Source organism: Drosophila melanogaster, chromosome X (assembly GCF_000001215.4).
Source record: "Drosophila melanogaster chromosome X".
Lineage (NCBI taxonomy): Eukaryota > Metazoa > Arthropoda > Insecta > Diptera > Drosophilidae > Drosophila > Drosophila melanogaster.
The window spans coordinates 6,192,216-6,211,642 of NC_004354.4; the positions used below are offsets into that span (position 1 = coordinate 6,192,216).

Genomic DNA, 19,427 nt, shown 5'->3' on the forward strand with positions numbered 1-19,427 from the left:
TTTGGTTTACTTCAAGAGTTCTGAACTTTCGGAAACTTAAAAAAAGTTTTAAAAAAATTCGAAATCGTTCTTTCGTTTTCTGTTTATCACGCACTAATTTAGCTTAATTATTTGAAAATATGGATGCCAACGGTATTTAGTGTTGATTTTGGTATGGCTGCTCCTCTGGTGTTTTATTTATTGGGTGTGTGTGTTTCAAGTGGGTGTTGTGTGTATCGTATCGCTGGGACTCCAAGAACTACAACAACGCAGTGTTATCCGCTCGGAGGCTGAACGCCTACTGGATGTTTGGATGTTGCACGCGCCGAAAGCTTCCGCAGAATGTGCCAAAGCACGCAACGCGTCGGCGGCGCAGTCGGCAGAGCAGCAGCGATGTCGCTGGCAGCGACGTTCACGAACACAACCGAACACGAACGGACACGACCGATACACCGGACTGGACTCGGAAGCCCAGGGGAGATTACACCAATCTAGCTTCGCTGAAGCTAAGTTTCAAGCTCGACAACGTTCAAAAATATTGAAATTAACAAAAACAATTACTAGGATTTGATAATCATAAAAAATGTACGTGTTTAATTGGGATCAAGCATTTAAAGATTTAATTAGCATTTCATTTCTAATCTTTGTATGTACGCTTCTACATCATAAAATAGTTATAAACCCAAACAGCAAGTAAATATGCAATATTTAAAAAATGTTCTTGGGCAAAATAATTGAACTATTTATGCGCGTCGGAGACTTTAAAGCACTGCAAGCTATATATTTATTTGACTTAATTAGATTTATTAAAACATTCATTCAAAAAGACTAAACGAATTAAATTCCATTAAATAAAAAGTTAGCTGACTGCAATCAAAACTTCGCTCTGACAAAACACCTCTACGATCGCTTGCCGACTAACTGCCTTTTTTGACATTGGATCCCCGTTAGTCTCTCCCGTTAATTGCATTTTCTCCACCGCGGACGTACAAAAGCGCAGCGCCTTTGCCCTGATCCATAAAACATATCTGCCTGAATAATTCAAGGCAAATATAACGCAGTCTACACGCCGCCATTCGAAAACTCTACACTTCCTCGCTCACGCACTCCGCACTGTGGAATGGAAAAGGAACACGCGAAACCAAAATATGCTTCTTTTAATTATATTCCTTATACCTACTTTAATCCTGAATTTACCAAACTAAATTTCCAAAAAAAAATTATATAAATTTTTATTTTTTAATTTTAATGTGCTCTTTTGTGAGTAATTTTATTTAGCTCGCTTGGAATACCCACCGTGCTCAGGTGTTCTCAGTGGAGCATTTCGACGGAGAGCGTGGCGCTGCTGAGGCTGCTGCCCTTCCAGTCGGACTTCCCTTCGCCTTCCAGTCGGCCTCGTGTGCTAACAAGTGGAAAGCAACAGTTGAAATGAATGAAAACTTTCGACGCTGGCAGCGACGCGAACAGCGAAGCCAGCTTCATGTGTTGCTTCTCCTGCTTCACCTGCTGAATTCAGTGGGTGGTGGGTGTGGGTGGGTGGCTTCGCAGTGGTTGGGTGGAGGTCGCCTTTCCGTTAGCTGTTGCTCTTTCCAGCCAACACACTGTTGCTCTCGCTGAGACGTCTGTTTTTCTTCTTTTTTCCTTATTGTTTTTTGTTTTTTGGTTAGTTGAGGAGGGATTTTCGGGGTGGATTGCTGTTCGTCCCGTTAAGCAGCAACTAATTTTTGTTAATTACACCTTAATGACATGAACTTGACACCATTTCATTGCCGATGCCTCTATTTCCATGAAGTAGGCAGCCAAATAGACAACGTGATGCGGTTCAATGCACCGAAAAAAAGTAGGCAACCTTTCGAAGCAGCTTGTATTTAAAACGCCAACGAAGTGAATTTAAAAATAATATTTACGAAATTTCTTTATATGTATTTCCAAGCAGAAAATACTTTACATTTCAATTTAAGAATAGTTGGTGGTATGTTAATCTACTACTATTGTATCTATAACTATTATCATAGTGTATCAAAAATGTATATTAACACATTAATATCGTAAAATACAGCTTTTTTTGACAGTGCGGTTTTGTATGAGCGACACTTAATTACAATGTGCCAGCTTAAGGGCAACTACACAAACAATGGCAAATATAAAGTGCAGCCCGTAGCAAATGCAGTACACACACACACACATACGAACACACTCACTCACACTTATGCATGCACGCATTGATTTTAATGAGTTGCTAGGCGACAAAACGAAACTAATCGTTTTGACAGCCTCGCGAATAAATCAACATTTTTATGCATCTGTTTTTGATTTATGAGAATGAACATTAAAGCGAATTTGCGAAAAACGGACTGGCAATTAATAGACTTGTTTGATTTCAATAGTTTTGCAAGTGCTCAACGAAAATTACGCATTTCTGAATCAGTTTATTTGGTCGTTTTCCACCATTCGAAATCATTTTAAATAATAATTTCAAATATTTAAAAAAAAAAAGAAGATAAGCAAAATTTCTTAATTTGAAAACTTAAAAATATGTAACATAAAATAGAAATCAACTAACATATCCTGCACAAATGTAGTGTGGATCGCCCTACTCCCGAAATAGATGCATCATAATTAGCGGCGTGATTAGGAGAAACAGCAGGGTTCCCAATCTTCCAGCTCCACCATTTGCATACTCATCGAAATAGTTGCCATATATGGCGAAGGTCATTAGCTGGCTGTGCGGTTGTCGCAGCTCCATCTTAATCCGCGTTACATTAGCCAATTCCTCCATGGACCATGCTAATTGGGATGGTTGCAGGGCATAGAAACTGGAGGAGCTAAGGGTGCTGGGCAATATGAGACGTCGTGGCCTCCGTACAAACTCGCCAAGGATCTGCAGGTCGGTGAACACAACTCGGTGATCCTGCAGGTGTACCTCCTCCTCGCTAACCAGGCCGCAGCTCTCTACACTGGCACCTTTGCAGGCGAACAGGCCACACAGCCGGATGGCACTGTACTGCTCCTCCTCGTAGCGCCTTTGTCCCACCCAAACTCCCAATCGGTAGTTATATTCCGGTTGAGTGTCCTCCAGGGTCCAAGTGACCCGGAACTCGCAGCACAAGTCCTCCTGGCATATTCTCTTGTCCACCGAACTGCCCCGGACCATGGGCAACTCCCAGGTGGTAAAGTTCTTTAGTTCCGGTTGCTGCAGAAGTTTTAGTTTCACAGGAGTCATGATTTCGGGTTCCAAGATCTCATCCGTGGCTATCGGCTCCTCGGGATCGAGGGGAACTTTAGCCAGGAGCAACTTTCTCTGACCCACCAGCTCATCCGTGATCATGAGTCTCGCCAGAGCGCCCTGTTGACCCGCGTAAATTCCACTGCCACTTATTCCACCCTGCGGAAGACTTCCTCCGGAGGCCAGAAGGTTCACCCGATTGGCCCACGCCCAGCCCTGCTGAAATTGAGAGGCTGCCAAGAAAGCGATTGATATAATTCTATTAAATTATATATTACTATTATTATTAACCTGTGAGGAAAGGCAGCTCCGAGTTGAACATTTTGGTGACAATCACATGGCGGATGCCCAGTTGCTCCACCAAATCCTGAGCCGGCGTATAAAAGAGCATATCAAAGCAGATGAAATGACCGAAGGTCACATTGAAATCCGTTGTAAAGGTGGCTATTTCAGGGGATTCAGTTCGATTGGTGGATGGTTCTAAGTAAAGATTCCATTTCCTATAGCGTGATATCACCGCTCCTTGTCTATCGAACACTACGTTGGTATTGTGAATCGAATAGCCACGACTGGAACATGTCTCATCCGAAGTACACTGCTCCGAAACACGCTCCTTGACATTGACCACCAAATAGGTGCCATATTCCCTGGCGGCACAGGCCAAAGATCTTAGGAATGGTGCTATTTCCGGATCATCATCTCCCTGTTCTTCACACAAACTTTGCTCCGTAAATTTCGGCACCGCTGTCAGGGTAATCACACTATTTAGTGTGGCCTCCGGAAAGACTATGATGTCCGTAGTGCCATTGCCAGATGCCATGATCTCCAGATAACCAGCCAGATTCGCTTGCAACAGCTGTTCCGAAGTGCCGCCCATAAACGTTGGCCTATATTCCACTACACCAGCTATATAGAATTTATTCTCAACGGAATTATCATCAGTCAAAACCAAAGTAAAACTGATGAGCCAGAGAAATCGACGGAGGAATACAGCCATGATGTTTATAGTTCAACGATCGCAAACCGACTAATCCCAACCGGTTTTCCACCTATCATACTTGCTTTGTATACACATATATATATATATATATATATATATGCATTTATATTTCCCACGGCATATCAAGTCTCGCCTGATTTACTATCTAATCGCTTTAATCGGTAATCAGTATGGTCAAGTCAGCAGATTTGTGCGTGCAACGATTTTTGAGCAACTAAAGTAGATTTTTAGGCTCTTTTGGAAAATATTCATCAGCTTGGTAGATGCCTCCAAACTAAATTCTAAAATTTATAAATGCATCATTTATATTTTCGGATTTTTATAGCCGCATTCCAATTGCTCTTCTGCTGTTCCCACTCCAAAAGTGCACTCATTATTGTAGTAATTTCCATAAATGCCAAAGGTCAAAAGGTGCTTGACCTCTAGGGATTTCCTCAATGCAAAACGCACTTGGTGACTGTAAAGAACATGGAATTAATTGGTTTCTATATTTTTAAGATACCAACCCACCTCTCCTCGGAGATCCGTTTTTGTGACCACTCGAATTGTTTGGGCTCCAGAGGCAGAAGATTATCGAGCAGGGTATCGGGAAACAGAAGGAACTCCCGAGACTGCGGATATGTGACCCTAATCTCCACATGGGTGAAAGTCACCAGCGGCCTCTGAATGTCAGGCAGCAGCTGACCACAATCATCTATCGAATTTCCAGAGCAGGTGAATACGCCACAATTGCGAATATAGTTGACATCCAGTCTCTTCTCATTACGCCAACCCTCATAGATGCCCACTCGATAGCTGTAGTGACTGGTGTTCCTCGAGGGTTTCCCCAAGGATCTCCAGGCCAGATCGAAGTGACAACAGAAGCCACCGTGACACAGATTCTGGCTAAGATTACCGATCTTTCCAGCGTCGATTTTCAGCTCCTCGCTGGTGAAGTTTTCCAGATAATCCCGTTTGATGTTGAAACTTGAACTGGTGGCCACTTGACGTTTGAGATCTCGCTTCATCCGCCTTTTGGCCCTGTATTTGGGTACCCGGGCCACATATATACTTCTCTCACCGGACTCCTGCCGCATCACACTTCTTAGTGAGCCACTGCGTCCGTGATAAATGCCCGATCCACTATTTCCAACAATGGGATCACTTGCTCCAGCAGCCAGCAAATTCACATTGTTGGCATAGGACCAACCCAGCTGAATTTGAACAGCTTTCGAAGAGAAAATACCATTAACTATTAAGTACAAATTATCACCATTGAATTGGCCACAGGTTTAAATTTTCCAAGAGCAGATTGCAAGCATTAACCACTTGAACATTCCGAATGGAGGACACTTTATCTCAAGGGTTTCGTGAGAGCCATCAATTAGCAATCACTCGACCCAGTTAACGGGCCCATGTCAGTGAACTGACCCACATTTTTGATTCCTTTCTCGACTTACCTGTGAGGAAGGGCAGTTGGGAGAACCACATGGCCGGATACACGAAGTCCGTAATACCCTGCTCCACGATGAGTTGATGGGCGGGAGTATAGAACAGGATGTCGAAACAGATAAAATGACCGAAGGTGACCCCAAAGTCTGTCTCGAAGGTGCTCAGTTCCGGCAGAAAAGTGCTGTTCTTGGGCTCACCATAGAGATGAACCTTTCGGTACCTGGACACCACCACTCCCTGACGATCGAACACTACATTGGTGTTGAAAACATTCAGTCCGTTAGATGCACATGGCCTCGTATCCTCGGGAATATCCTCGCACTTCTGCTTCTCGGTCAGATTGATCACAATGTATTTACTGGCATTGCGGGCCGCACACGACAGGGTCACCAGAAACTCCTCATAGTAGGTGGCATTGGGATCACTCAAACAGGGGTTTATCTGATCCTCGGGATTGGGCACAAAGGTCGTGGAACCCGCGGAGTTCAGTGTGCTCTCGGGGAACACAATGATGTCCGTAGAAGTGGCATTCTGCGACTGGATTATCTCCAAATAGCCAGCTAGATTGTCGGACAATTCATTGGATGGCTCAAACTCCACCACACCAGCTGTATAGAAATCTCTCTTGAAAAGTGAAGCCTGAAATTTCAAAGGTGAGTGCATTTCTATATAGATTCAGTTCATAGCGCACCCACCTGCTGACTCAAATTCAGCATTAATCCAAGGGCTAAACAGAAAAGGAAAAACCCCCAATAATTCTTTGCCATGTTCCAGTTTGCCCAGTTCTAATTGGCAAATGACTTACCAATTGCCAAACTTTGAGGTTTTTATAGCAATTTCCAAAAGAAACGTGTTAATCTTATCTGCCTAAAAACATGTCAAAAACAAATGCTGTCTAGACTTTGACGATTAAGTTTGACGGGCAAACTAACTAAAAAGACAACAATAAATGCTAAGATTTGATTTATGAAGATAATAAGCTCTAAAAATTTGTAATCATGAAATTCCCATTTTATAAATATGTACCATGCAGATATGTAAAAAGGCCAAAAGAGCACATGTTTTGCAAATCAAATGATTTGAAGTAGCAACTAGTCAGTTGCACTTAAAATTAAGCCTACAAGTATATATCAATTTAATAAACTGGTGTTATCAACTAGGTAACCCACTTATCATCGATGACACGTGACTTTCTGATGAAGTGAAGTGCAAGAAAAATCTATCTTACATAAATTATAAGTATAAGACAGCAAAAAAAAACAAAAAAACAGTATCATATTGAAACACACTTTTTGCCATATCTTAATCGAATTAATCACTAATAAAATGCCCAGTTTAACTCAAAAAAATTCAACGCCCACCTTATCTGCGCAAAATATATTCAATCACCAATATGTGAGATAATGAATAATAATCAATATGTGATTTTTATATGGAGTTATTAATGCCTTGCGGCTCATTGGTTAAATTATTTCGAAATTCGTTGGCATCAAAATAATAGTATGGACAAGATGGCGAGTTTTCAGCAAACCTTTCGATTTTCTTCGAATTGGATTGCTTAAGAGCCGTTTTGAGAGCGTTTCTTTGGTCTACATAGAAATTCAAGCATTTTGCATGTTTCTGATGGGGAATAATGCTATCCAAATCCTCGACGCGATCCAAGATCTGTTGCTCCAAAACCAAACGTTCCTTATTGTAACTTTCAAAGCCATATCTTAACTCAAATTTATACGCTAGATCGGTGCTATTATTATTTAATGCCAAACGGATTTTTGCAATCCAGTTGAGAAACTCGGTGTTATCCTTCCAGTAACCGGTGAAGTTTTCCAAAAAACTTTTTAGTTTCTTTGTAACTTCTGCATCGATTTCGGCAATTTCCTATTGAAAATATTTTGATTTAGTTGAAGCCTTAAAATTAAATAACATTTACTTCAGATGGTCCTTGAGCCGTTACGAGTCCCAGCAGCAGAAGTGTCCATATCCAAGTCATTTTCTGTACTTCAATGATTTTCTAGTCTTTTTTGACGAATAACTGATGATTTTGAAGCAGAGCATATGGCTTTTTATAATACGAAAGTGGAATTTTTCAATTAAGATAAAAACAGGCAGCAAAATTCCATCAATTACTATACAGAATTTATTTAATTAACCTTACCAACTTTCCTCACATTGCTATCTATTTCATTATTTGCTCAAGTGAAAAGTTCCACTTAAATTAGCCAAGCATTTCAAAAATGATAAATAATCGAAAACAAGTGGGACACAAGTCTTCACCAAGTTGTGCAAATATTTGTTGCATACCCAAAAGGCAATGATAACAAAGGAAATAAATAAATAATTATCAACAAGTCGAGAGCATTTTTTATTTTTGACTGCTTAATATAAATACTGTTAATATCGAGCATTAGAAGTAAGTAAAAAAAAAAATAAAAAATAAGAATCCAACGTCATGTGAACCCTACGACATTTGACTTAAAATGCCTAAGACACCCGTGTCACTTTGATCTTATGAACTCATTGTCCTGGCAATAGCCAGGATAATCAGCGGCATTGCTAGCCAACCCCCAAGGATTCTCAGTCCGGGGGATCCGCTTCTATAGCCGCAGGCCAGCTGCTCCTCTTCGGTGCCAACACCAAATGTACACTCATTGTCGTAGTAATTTCCATAGATGCCAAAGGTCAACAGATTGCTCAGCTCCTGGGTTTCCTTCAGGGCAAAGCGAACTTCTTGGACATAGCTAAGGATCATGGAAAGGCCACAATATAAAACAACATAGAATACTTCAAATTTGAGAACTTACCTATCTTCCGTGGGCTTTCGCTGAGACCATTCAAACTGGCTCGGTTCCAGGGGCAGCAAACTATCTTGCAGGGTGTCCGGAAATAGCAGAAACTCCCGTGACTCTGGATAGGTAACACCGATCGCCAGGCGCGTGAAAGTCACTCGCGACTGCTGAAGCTCACCCTCGGTGGGCAATAGTTTGCCACAATCATCGATGGAGTCCCCAGAACAGGTGAACAGCGCACAATTACGTATGTAATTGGCATCCACATTGTTCTCGTTGCGCCAGCCATCGTAGGTTCCCAATCGATAGCTATAGTAGCTACCATTCTCCGTCGCTGTACCCAAGGATCTCCACGCTATGTCGAAGTTACAGCAAAAGCTGCCCTGGCAGATGGTTCTATTGATAGCACCACTAGTTCCCTCGTCCAACTTGAGCAACTCAGACTCATAGTTCTCCACGTAATCGCGCTTCATGTAGAAACTCGAGCTTGAGGCCACCTGACGGGTTTGGATCTCCTGTAGACTCCTCTTCGCACGTTTCTTCAGGGATCTACTGCGAGTATACTTGGGCACCTGGGCCACATAGATGGCCCTCTCGCCGGAGTCCTGGCGCATGACACTGGTCAAAGTGCCGGAACGTCCGTGATAGATGCCCGATCCACTATTGCCAATGGAGGGACGACTGGCTCCAGACGCCAGGAGATTCACATCGTTGGCATAGGCCCAACCTTGTTGCGTCTGAACAGCTGTGGAATAAGACATTTAACAAATGTAATATTTTCCTATTCGTTTTACTATTCCGAAGAATTCGCGTGGCAAGCATAAAAAGATAAAGCTCATACAGTGCAAACTAGACGCTTACTTTTTGACCTACTCATTCAGGACTCTAATATATAGCTCCTGCGATAAGACCTAGTTTATAATTACAAGCCATTGCTGTGCTGCTTAATCACCTGCCATTAGTGGCATTTTAGTTTTTACAGCCTTGATACCAACGCATAATCGGTTCCCGGCACTCCATCTCGAGAGGTTGCGAGAGCCATCATCAGCAATCCATTGTCGGCGATAAGAGACACATGTCAGTGAACTAGCCCCCGCTTTCCTTATCGCCCATGTCTATATCTTACCCGTGAGGAAGGGCAGTTGGGAGAACCACATGGCCGGATACACGAAGTCCGTAATACCCTGCTCCACGATGAGTTGATGGGCGGGAGTGTAGAACAGGATGTCGAAGCAGATGAAATGACCGAAGGTGACCCCAAAGTCTGTCTCGAAGGTGATCAGCTCGGGCAGAAAAGTGCTGTTCTTTGCTTCACCATAGAGATGAACCTTTCGGTACCTGGACACCACGACTCCCTGACGATCGAACACTACATTGGTGTTGAAAACATTCAGTCCGTTAGATGCACATGGCCTCGTATCCTCGGGAATATCCTCGCACTTTTGCTTCTCGGTCAGATTGATCACAATGTATTTACTGGCATTGCGGGCCGCGCACGACAGGGTCACCAGAAACTCCTCATAGTAGGTGGCATTGGGGTCACTCAAACACGGGTTTATCTGATCCTCGGGATTGGGCACAAAGGTCGTGGAACCCGCGGAGTTCAGTGTGCTCTCGGGAAACACAATGATGTCGGTGGCACTGGCGTTCTCAGAGTTTATGATCTCCACATAGCCAGCAAGGGAATCCGACCAGGCCGATAGACTTAAGATCGACTGTTTGAACTCCACCACTCCGGCCGTATAGTAATCCGATTCGGCCAGGGCCGCCTGAAAATTATGTTAACCATCAAAACTAATCCACCAATTGCCAATTGCCAATTAGAAACCCAACCTGCTGACTCATGCCAGGCATTAGCCCTAAGATTAGTAACACTACTGAAAGCCACCACCAGGTATTCGACATTTCGTATGGAGCCTGAGAATCGCTAATGACTGGCACAACTTCAGGCATCGAGGCTTTTATAGTGGCCAACCGAAGTGGTAACCACCATTTACCGGGAACTACTTAATCTTATCTTTGGGGTCTGGTCTATGAACATCGAATGGTTCGCTCTTTTCAGTGCTGCCAATATTCGCAGTGCAATACTACCAGTGATAATGAACCTAAAACTAAAGTAAATATCACAGAGAGTAGGATATATATATTTTACCCTATTGAACTAGGAATTTAAGCTTTTTAGAATTACATTTACATCAATTCCTTAGTTAATTAAGATGTGGAATTTCTGCCTTAAAAAGCCAGAAAATGGCCAGATAGCCAGCTCAAGATTGGTTGAATCGCTAATTTTCAAAGGTTTTTTTTTATGGGTTATTCTGGCTTTGTTCTATTCCGGGAGTCATGTCCGCTAACCGTGAGCATGATTAGTGGGTTCGCTGCGTTGTACATTGGACTGGCTGCGCTTGGGCCAACTATTTTGCCGGCTGTCTTATCGCCACAACCCAGACTAGCCAAGTCCGATGGTCTCTCCGTTCGACACTATACTATATGATCGACATCTTTATCAATTGATTTGTCTCGATTTTTACTACAACATTGACTTTTATTTGCGCCCATTAAATGTTTACCATCCATTACCACAATTGGCAAAATAAATAAATGGCAAGAGTTGGGCTGCCAATGTTAGTAGGTTTCCTTTGATTTTCTTTTATGCCACAGGGCAGGTGGCTTTTCTTATGGCATTTATTATTAAAACGTGTTGGTCATAAATGTTCTGATCAAACTAGCTGAGTGCTCTGCATCTAAAGGACATATCCAAATTGATCCATTTTTATCGTACACATTTTCGATTTGTTGTCGAGTTATCAGAACATTTATATTTATATAGCTGTCTAAGATGTTATCTCCACATTTCGATGTTATCTGCAATTACCTGTAGCTATTGTGGCAAATAACACTTGTCGACAAGATTTCATTGTTTTGCGAAATGATTTTTTTTTTATTGTTGCTTGCATACTAACTGAATTAAATTCGAGTCTGATAGGCAACAGCTAAGCTAATTGCGTTAAATATTTTTTGAAACCCGTTTTGTTTACGAAACTTGGTCTGGTTTGTCTATATATTTTGTGCATTTTTTCCATCAATTGCTATCCAAAGTTATTCGTCAGCCATGAAAATAGGTGGCAAACTCCATCCACCGGCTAATTTGGGCCACAAAGTACTCGACGGGATTGCGGAGTCGACATCGACATTGCCCCCACTTTTAAGCATTATCGGGTATATTCAGTTGCCATAAATATGCAGCAGCATTTATAAGTATAAAGATCTCTTTTCGTGCCGAGATAATCCCATTCGCAAATCCCAAAACGTGCAGTCATCTCGGAACTTAATGCATTTCCATACGCTCCACTGCAGACTCAAAGCCCCCGGAAAAAGGCGTTCGTCTTCTCCGGTTGGATGCAGCATAAATTCGGGGGAACTCCACTAACAAAGTCTACTCGGCAATCCTTTCCGCTTCCTTTCTTTTCAGCCCCACTTCGCTCTACTTATTTCCCGTCCTGGCAAATTGATTTGCGGCAAGCAAAAGTGCGCAAAAAGTTTGCAAAGCAGGCTGAGGAGAACGAAAAAGGCAAAAAAAAAAAATGAAAAGGAATAAAAAATTAAAAAATAATGTTTGAAAATGTCTTGGTCATATATTTTAAATACGAAAATTTACCCATGGGAGTTCAACCGTGCACGCACACACACACACACTCACTCACACCCGCACACACACAACAAGCCTGTTACCTGCTCATTTTATGCGCAAAAAGAAACGAACGGTAAAACACGTTAAAAGCTAAGACGAGGTCCCAACAAAAACAGCAACAAAAGCCGACGTGGGTGAATGCAAAGAAAGGGGAGGGGGCACAAAAAGGTTGAAAGAGAAATCTAATTCGCCCAACAAGGAAAACAGGATGCTCTTCCAAGAAATAAAAAAAAAACATTCAGTTGCAATATCATCGATAAATTTCATCGATAATACCGATAGTACATAGATCTGATGCCGTTTATCGTTTTAATCTCAATTTATGTTGTAAAGCTAATAACGCATCATAAACACAAAATTAATCGTTCAAGTTCAATCGCAAAAGTAGCCACAGCAACAAAGGCACAGATTGCTAAATAATGCTTATAAAGATATTTAATTCATGATCTTATATAGTTCAATATCATTTGTATGCTATCGACTTTGATAGCGATTTCACTGATAAACACACTTAATATTTGCCAGTTACCACAAATGCCCAACAATATTCAACGGACGCATTGAAAGTTAGGGTATCCCTTTAAAGATGGCAAAACGGCGGCAGCTTCATTTAGTTTTTGGCCTGCTTCACATATGCATATACATATACATACTTATGTGCGCATATATTTCAGGGGGTGAGTATGTGTGTGTGTTGGTGTATTTGTGTGTGTGTGTGCGGCATTCGTTGCTACTTATGTTTAAGCTTCGTATTTAAGCTTTTTGCACGATTTCCTCTAACAAATGGATTTTCACTTGTTGCCCAGCCAGACGAACGAAGCCATCCACACACACAACCAAACACACATTAATATGGTATATGCACTCGGAAAAATTACTACAGCTAAAGTCGTTAGCTTAAAAAAAATCCAATGATTTGTTGTTAACTATTTGAAATGCACATCTCTAAGATGTTATATTTATATATTTGTTGTTTCTAAATTGTCTGGAAATGCACCCTCTACTTTCTCGCAGTGTTTCGATGTGAGCAATCCTTGCTGTCGGGCTCTTTTTTTTAGATCTTCTTCCTGGACCGCTTATCTCCGTTTTCCCTGACTAACAAATAATTTAATTTCTTGGGTCATATTTTATACGTATGTATATTATGCTTGCTCCTTTTCCTAGCCATTTCGTCCTGAGTTCTGAGCGGATAATCAGGCCAGGACTTCGATGACCAGAAATGAATGAATGCTCGCTCAATCATTGATTAGTCAGGCCAGCAAAAATCATATGTTGGGTTGAATGTTATATGTGGTAAGTTGGCCGCAGGACTTGCGGCAGATTTTTGTCTGCTTGATTAATTGCAATTTTGTTATGCCCTGAGCCGGGCAATTTGTTAGATGGCAAAAAGGAAGAAAGGCACCCACAGACAAATATATGCACACACACACGCACACAGGCGTATTTGCAAACTAAAAAGTATTATTAATGATGCTCCAGCAAAAGGGGCAGAAAGGGGCACTTTCACTTCGCAGTCACTGCGCCTGCATTTGACATCGCTCATACGACGCGTTGTCTGAGATTTATATGCCAACAAGAGCGGAACTCGCCGAAAAGTGGCAATGGGTGTGAAGTGGGTCAGTGGCTTGCAAACTGGCTGTCTGATTAATCACAAACGCTTAAATCCGGCCAATACAACAGGCAACAAACAACCGACAATACACAGCACACAACACACAACACACACAGACACACAACAAGCCACAAAAACCAGTGACGAATTATTACGCATACGCACTCGGAAAATGAACTGTACGAGTGTGTGCACACACACACATGTGAGTGGGCGGAAAAGCTTGAGAAATATGCTTACATGTGTGCGATTAGCCTTGCGCCTGCTCTGCCAGCAGAAAAGTGAAAAGCCAAGGACGAAGTGGTATTGTATCTGAATCGAAGTAATATTGCGGTTAAGCGTACTCGAAATGCATCTGCAAATTGAAACAAACTTAAAGTGGCATTGTAGTGAAGCTGTGGAATGTCAAATGTGGCTTAGTTACCAATAAGAAGTTATGCGAAAAGTGGTCCCAAAAATGGTCGAAATGTGGCATGTCATATCTTGTTGAGCTCACAAATGAATTTCCAATCGTTTGGCATTCAAACATGGACACTTTTATTTTTTGACCATTTTTCGCAAATTTTAATGATGTTACCCCTTAAAAAAGTGTGAAAAATTATCAAAAAAAATTCAATTTTCTAAATACATTTAAAAGGCATTGGTAATAAGCTGCCCAAAACTGTTATTTTTTCTACTTTACGATTATTTTGAACCAAGTTATGATTATTATTATTATTATTATCCATTTTTCCATATTTCGGTCATCAAATAATCACTTTTTTTACCACAACTTTAAAAATAATTGTCTGAATATGGAATGTCATACCTCGTTGAGCTCGGAATTAAATTTCCAATCAAACTGTGTTCAAAAATGGAAATTCTATTTTTTTGCAATTTTTTGCAAATTTTGATGATGTTACCCCTTACAAAATATGCGAAAATTGGCCGAAAAATTAATTTTCCTAAATTCTTCAAAAAGTGATACTTATCGTTAGCACTGGCAATTAGCTGCTCAAAACAGTTATTCTTACATCTATATGAGCATTTTTAGCCAAGTTATGACAAAAATTCCATTTGTAAATATCAAGATTTTGGCAAAAGCCGTTTTTTCGAAATTCGGTCATCAAATAATCAGTTTTTTTGCCACAACTTTAAAAATAATTGTCTGAATATGAAATGCCATACATCGTTGAGTTCGTAATTAAATTTCCAATCAAACTGTGTTCAAAAATGGAAATTAAATTTTTTTGCGATTTTTTGCAAATTTTGATGATGTTACCCCTTACAAAAAATGCGAAAATTGGCCGAAAAATTGATATTCCTAAATCCTTCAAAAAGTGATACTTATCGTTAGCACTGGTAATTAGCTGCTCAAAACAGCTATTCTTACATCTATATGAGTATTTTTAGCCAAGTTATGGCGAAAATTCCGTTTGTAAATATCAAGATTTTGGCAAAAGCCGTTTTTTCGAATTTCGGTCATCAAATAATCAGTTTTTTTTCCACAACTTTAAAAATAATTGTCTGAATATGGAATGTTATACCTCGATGAGCTCGTAATAAAATTTCTAATTGAACTGTATCCAAAAATTGAAACTCTATTTTTTGACATTTTTGGTAAAATTTTATGAACCAAATTTTTGATTACCAAATGCAAAAAAATGAAAAAAAATATTTTTTCAATAACTTCAAAAAAATGCATTGGCTTGTTAGCCTTCGTTGTACGCTTTATAAAACAGTGTCTTTTTTAATTGTGCGACTCATTTTGACCAAGTTATAAGTAAAAAATCACATAAAAAAAAACATTTCTGGTGAAATTTTCATGTTTGAATTTTTCAAGAAAAAAATGGCAGTGTTTTTACCACAAATACGGAAAAACTAATCCAAATATAGAATGTCATACCTTATTGTCCTCGTAATGAAATTCCCAATATATTAAAACTCAAAACTTTTTTAATTTTTCATAAAAAAAATATGCTATCAAAAATGTGTGAAGATATCAGTTTAGGTTATACGTATTCCAAAACCAAAGACTTTTTAGTTGCAAGACTAGTTATAAATAAATGGAATGGTGAGCACTGCTAAGTTTTCCTAAGTGAATTAATTAAATTCCTTTTCCCATTAAAAGCGGAGTCAATGAAATTTGTCCAGAATTTCCATTAGAATTTGTCAACTTAAGACAGTACTTGCGTGTTATTGAGCTGTTATGTTAATCCTTTGTATCGGGAAACTGTCACTGGACCACCAAACTGCCACATGCCCCGTGCCCCATGCTCCATGCCCCTCTGCTCCAACCTGTGGGCCATAGCTGGCCATGTCGGCCCTCTGATTTATGGCCATGTATGTGGCACGACCCCACGCCACCTGACTTGGTTTAATGGCCTTAAACGCGCCGGCTAATAAGTTTTGCCAGCCGAGAATGGCTGGCTGCACTGCTCGCACAACCGGCGTAGCCAATGACTTGCCGTTTGGCTTTTGCTCCTCGAGATTTATTGACATATAAATTTAATGCCGGCCATGCCCAGCCTCCCGATCCAAGCCATGACCATCGACCAATCCAATCCCACCTCACAACAAAGTTAGGAGCAGTTGATTGAATGCGCTTTACTGCCTGGATTTCCGTTAGTAAATTGAAAGAAGAAAAAAAAAAAAAGAAAACAGCAAAAGAGAGGGACTTAAATTGAAAGTGAATCCTTTTGGCAGGACAACACCTTTGGCAGCAATATATTCTATTTGCCGGATTAGGATACGTTGTAAAGCGGTATTCAATTTGTGATAATTGAAGGCACCAAATCGATTGGACAGACATAATTGGTTTAGCAATTTGGCAAGATCGCAAAACTGTGCCACAATTTTCCGCAGATTGCAATTGCCAAAATCTGGCTGGCAAACATGGATATCGAGAGCCTTTGAAGATTGAAGTGATGAAGGTGTCAAACGAAATGCAGTGATAATAATTTGTAAGCAAGGCATACAAATTAAAGTGTGACATACTTTTAGACACCATTTCAAGAGAATCGAAGACACGGGCAAATTTTTTCCATTTTTAGACGACTGCATCGACTTTTTCTGCGTCTTGTGCACCTTTTTCAATGTCAGCGAAATGCAGCGAGGCAAAAGGAAACTTTGCAATTTGCCACCCACCCACACACACACACAGCACCGAAAATTTTTCAAGACAGCAATGGGACTTTTCAATAGACAGAATCAAGCGCCATTAGTTTGACTGATATTTCGATATGGTGGAGCCCCAACTGACTTGGTGGCATCGAATTGAATGTAATGGAATAGAATGGAATGTCAGACTGCCATGCATGAAATGGATGCCCACGACAGCCAGGTGAGTGGGTGGTTGAGCCATAAGTCAGTGGCAGGACGACAAGGACTTGAAATTCAATTTCTTAGCTCATGAAACGGCGCCAAAGCCGCGACATTTTTACCCAATACCACGGTGCTGCAGTCGTGACACAAATGCAAACACGAAAAACACTTTATTAAATACACGAATTTGGCCAATAAATCACTGGATGCTAGATATTGCCATTGAATGGCAATTGAATTCAATTATAGACAACGAAACAAACATGCATTTATCCATTGACCTACGCATGAAATCTGTTATTTGATAGAAAAAATACAAAATTTGTTTCATTTAATTAAAGGCAAAATATTTGTTTCCATTTTTGAACGAAATGCACTTTTAGTTAAGGCTGGTCATCAATTTGTGCAATATTTAAATTTGATTTAATTAAACAACGTTTGATAGATTCTTTCCAAACAGATGGCATTGCTTTCTTTTAGACAACTTTATGAACATTGAACATTATAAGCTCGTAATTGCAATCACGAGCTCCGTTCAGCTCTAATTGACAACATTCTGGGGGGGATTCAGCCGGCTGCACCCATCATTCTTGGCCCAGCTTTTCCGCTTTCCACCGGCTTTTCTTTGCCTTTCCCTTGCCATCTACTTTTTTTTTTATGCTGCTCCTGTCGTCTGGCAAAGGTTCAATGCAGTTCAGTAAATATTATGCTAAATTGAGATAATTTGTTGGCTGAAATACACACACACACACACACACACACACACACTTACACAGTCACACAGACAGGGAGCGTGTCGCCATTTTGGCTCCTGTCGTGTCCTTGCCATGGCTAAAATGGATTTGCATGTAAATTTGTTTTCGCCTTATAGTCGCAAATTTTTTGCTCGATTTTGCACATTCTCTAGATTTCTATCGTAATTGGCGGCTTGTTATAGGCAATACGTGGGTGGCTGGAGGGGCAGAAGAGGCAGGGGGGGTTGGGGCAAGGTGGAAAGCGAGAGGAAATCTGGGGAAAATCGGCGCACAACTGTGTGGAAAAATCCTTCGCACACAGACTAGCTGCAGTTATGCCATTTTACCATTTTCATTCTTTTTTCTTATTTTTTTTTTTTTGCCGGAAGTATCAGCAGCAGTATCCTTGTCGATTGTGTCACTTCTTTATTCAATTTGCAACCTTCGTTCCTATTTGCCTTATTTTTCTCGAATTTTTTTTTCATGAACTTGTAGTTCCATTCCGGGGTTAAGTAAATATGTAGTAAATTCAACTTAATAGTAAATTTAACAAGCAAAAGTTGAGCAGCATATACATAAGAGGTATCTTGAAGAGCTGCAACATGAGTTATAACTTTGATTTCTTCCTTGCCATCGTGTAAACTTTTGATTTCGGCATCGCGGCTAAACTTTCATAATCAAAACAAATTTTAATTGATTATCTGTCAGGACAACGAAAGCCAATCGCAAAGTTTGCAATGGAGAAACTTAATTCAGCCATCAATCGATGGCATTTTGTGTAACTGCAGTGTTCATCTCGTGATTTGGCCAGATTTCTGTGCATCAAGCGAATAAGAGCGGAAATTTTTCGTGTCGAAAAATGCTTGAAGAACGAATTTTTCGGGGCATGCCACACTGTTATTAAATATTTCGTTTGCTCGCCGCTGAGGCACAAAAAAAAAATAAAAGATATACATATATGTATATATATATATATGAATATTGCGCACTTCTCGAAGGAACAATTCAGGAGCCAAATATGCTGTGCACTTCGTGCCCTCGTCCTTATTTATGGCATACTTTTCGAGCCGTTTCCGTTTTCTGGCCGAGCCGGACTCACATTTGCATCCCCCAAAGGAGAAGTCAGTGACCCAGGCAATGGTGGATCCCAATCCCAAGCCCATTCCAGTTTCCAAAAACCAAATTCCGAGCCCCAATCATAATAAATCGCATGGCGAAAGGCAAGTCGTGTGCGTAAAATAGTCATTAAAAAGGGTCCTGGAACAGGACATGTATACGGACACAAACACGGACATGGTCACAATGCAATTAATTGTTTTGTTTATCGGTTTATCGGACAGTTTACGCTTGATTTGGCCCAAAAAGGCTAAGCACCGAAATTACTTATATGGGGTAAAACATTCTGGGATTGTTTTGTTTGCGCCTCTCGATGTCCTGTGCAATGAAGTGTGTCGCAGGATCTGAAGTCCTCCCGATGACACAACTTTCGGCAGTTGCCCGAAAATGGAAAATGTCTATAAAGCCTTTAATAAAAGTTTGGAAAATAACGTATTAATACTTTTTTTTTGTTTGCCTTAAACTGCGAATTAGCACTGCCACTCGATTGTAGTTCCGCCGCATCCTGCGTCCTTGATCCCTGGCCTTTTGCCATGTCCTCGAAATGTGTCT

The 19,427-nt window shown here is 40.7% G+C and overlaps 5 protein-coding genes across 10 annotated transcripts in view; all 5 read right to left on the reverse strand.

Annotated features, from left to right (window-relative positions):
- Window positions 1-268, reverse strand: part of Ca-alpha1T (Ca[2+]-channel protein alpha[[1]] subunit T) — an 88,399-nt gene extending 88,131 nt beyond the window's left edge. For all 5 annotated transcript variants that reach the window (NM_001272338.1, NM_001258616.1, NM_001258615.1 and 2 more), the window contains exon 1: window positions 132-268. The gene's annotated coding sequence lies outside the window, so the exon portion shown is untranslated. The remainder of the gene's footprint in view (window positions 1-131) is intronic.
- A 2,253-nt stretch (window positions 269-2,521) lies between these two features.
- Window positions 2,522-4,224, reverse strand: CG32750 (uncharacterized protein). The gene is made up of 2 exons (NM_167060.3): window positions 3,497-4,224; window positions 2,522-3,438 (listed from the first exon to the last, which is right to left on the reverse strand). Exons 1-2 carry the CDS (start codon window positions 4,200-4,202, stop codon window positions 2,573-2,575), a joined length of 1,572 nt encoding a protein of 523 aa, NP_727067.1. The 5' UTR covers window positions 4,203-4,224; the 3' UTR covers window positions 2,522-2,572.
- Window positions 4,225-4,364: 140 nt separating this feature from the next.
- CG32751 (uncharacterized protein) lies at window positions 4,365-6,439 on the reverse strand. 2 transcript variants are annotated; one of them, NM_001297998.1, is made up of 4 exons: window positions 6,332-6,439; window positions 5,645-6,275; window positions 4,716-5,436; window positions 4,365-4,662 (listed from the first exon to the last, which is right to left on the reverse strand). In NM_001297998.1, exons 1-4 carry the CDS (start codon window positions 6,401-6,403, stop codon window positions 4,509-4,511), a joined length of 1,578 nt encoding a protein of 525 aa, NP_001284927.1. In that variant the 5' UTR covers window positions 6,404-6,439; the 3' UTR covers window positions 4,365-4,508. The 2 variants fall into 2 exon arrangements, with proteins under 2 accessions (NP_001284927.1, NP_727068.1); NM_167061.3 differs by having other exon boundaries at window positions 4,496-4,662; window positions 4,716-5,412.
- A 561-nt stretch (window positions 6,440-7,000) lies between these two features.
- Window positions 7,001-7,676, reverse strand: CG43090 (uncharacterized protein). The gene is made up of 2 exons (NM_001258617.2): window positions 7,567-7,676; window positions 7,001-7,514 (listed from the first exon to the last, which is right to left on the reverse strand). The coding sequence occupies exons 1-2, from the start codon at window positions 7,624-7,626 to the stop codon at window positions 7,065-7,067; spliced, it is 510 nt and encodes a 169-aa protein (NP_001245546.1). The 5' UTR covers window positions 7,627-7,676; the 3' UTR covers window positions 7,001-7,064.
- A 296-nt stretch (window positions 7,677-7,972) lies between these two features.
- vanin-like lies at window positions 7,973-10,344 on the reverse strand. Its single transcript, NM_132069.3, has 4 exons — window positions 10,256-10,344; window positions 9,549-10,191; window positions 8,438-9,167; window positions 7,973-8,374 (listed from the first exon to the last, which is right to left on the reverse strand). The coding sequence occupies exons 1-4, from the start codon at window positions 10,325-10,327 to the stop codon at window positions 8,143-8,145; spliced, it is 1,677 nt and encodes a 558-aa protein (NP_572297.1). The 5' UTR covers window positions 10,328-10,344; the 3' UTR covers window positions 7,973-8,142.
- Window positions 10,345-19,427: the final 9,083 nt, after the last annotated feature.

Excerpts from the sequence above, each read along its gene's own strand:
- CG32751 (NM_001297998.1), bottom strand. The coding sequence starts at position 6,403 with ATGGCAAAGAATTATTGGGGGTTTTTCCTTTTCTGTTTAGCCCTTGGA. Across the intron at positions 6,276-6,331 it reads TGCTGAATTTGAGTCAGCAG|GCTTCACTTTTCAAGAGAGA; the intron begins GTGGGTGCGCTA and ends TTGAAATTTCAG. Across the intron at positions 5,437-5,644 it reads CCAACTGCCCTTCCTCACAG|TTAATGGTATTTTCTCTTCG; the intron begins GTAAGTCGAGAA and ends TGTACTTAATAG.
- CG43090 (NM_001258617.2), bottom strand. The coding sequence starts at position 7,626 with ATGACTTGGATATGGACACTTCTGCTGCTGGGACTCGTAACGGCTCAA. Across the intron at positions 7,515-7,566 it reads CGGCTCAAGGACCATCTGAA|GAAATTGCCGAAATCGATGC; the intron begins GTAAATGTTATT and ends TATTTTCAATAG.
- CG32750 (NM_167060.3), bottom strand. The coding sequence starts at position 4,202 with ATGGCTGTATTCCTCCGTCGATTTCTCTGGCTCATCAGTTTTACTTTG. Across the intron at positions 3,439-3,496 it reads GGAGCTGCCTTTCCTCACAG|CCTCTCAATTTCAGCAGGGC; the intron begins GTTAATAATAAT and ends CTTTCTTGGCAG.
- vanin-like (NM_132069.3), bottom strand. The coding sequence starts at position 10,327 with ATGTCGAATACCTGGTGGTGGCTTTCAGTAGTGTTACTAATCTTAGGG. Across the intron at positions 10,192-10,255 it reads TGCCTGGCATGAGTCAGCAG|GCGGCCCTGGCCGAATCGGA; the intron begins GTTGGGTTTCTA and ends CATAATTTTCAG. Across the intron at positions 9,168-9,548 it reads CCAACTGCCCTTCCTCACGG|CTGTTCAGACGCAACAAGGT; the intron begins GTAAGATATAGA and ends CTTATTCCACAG.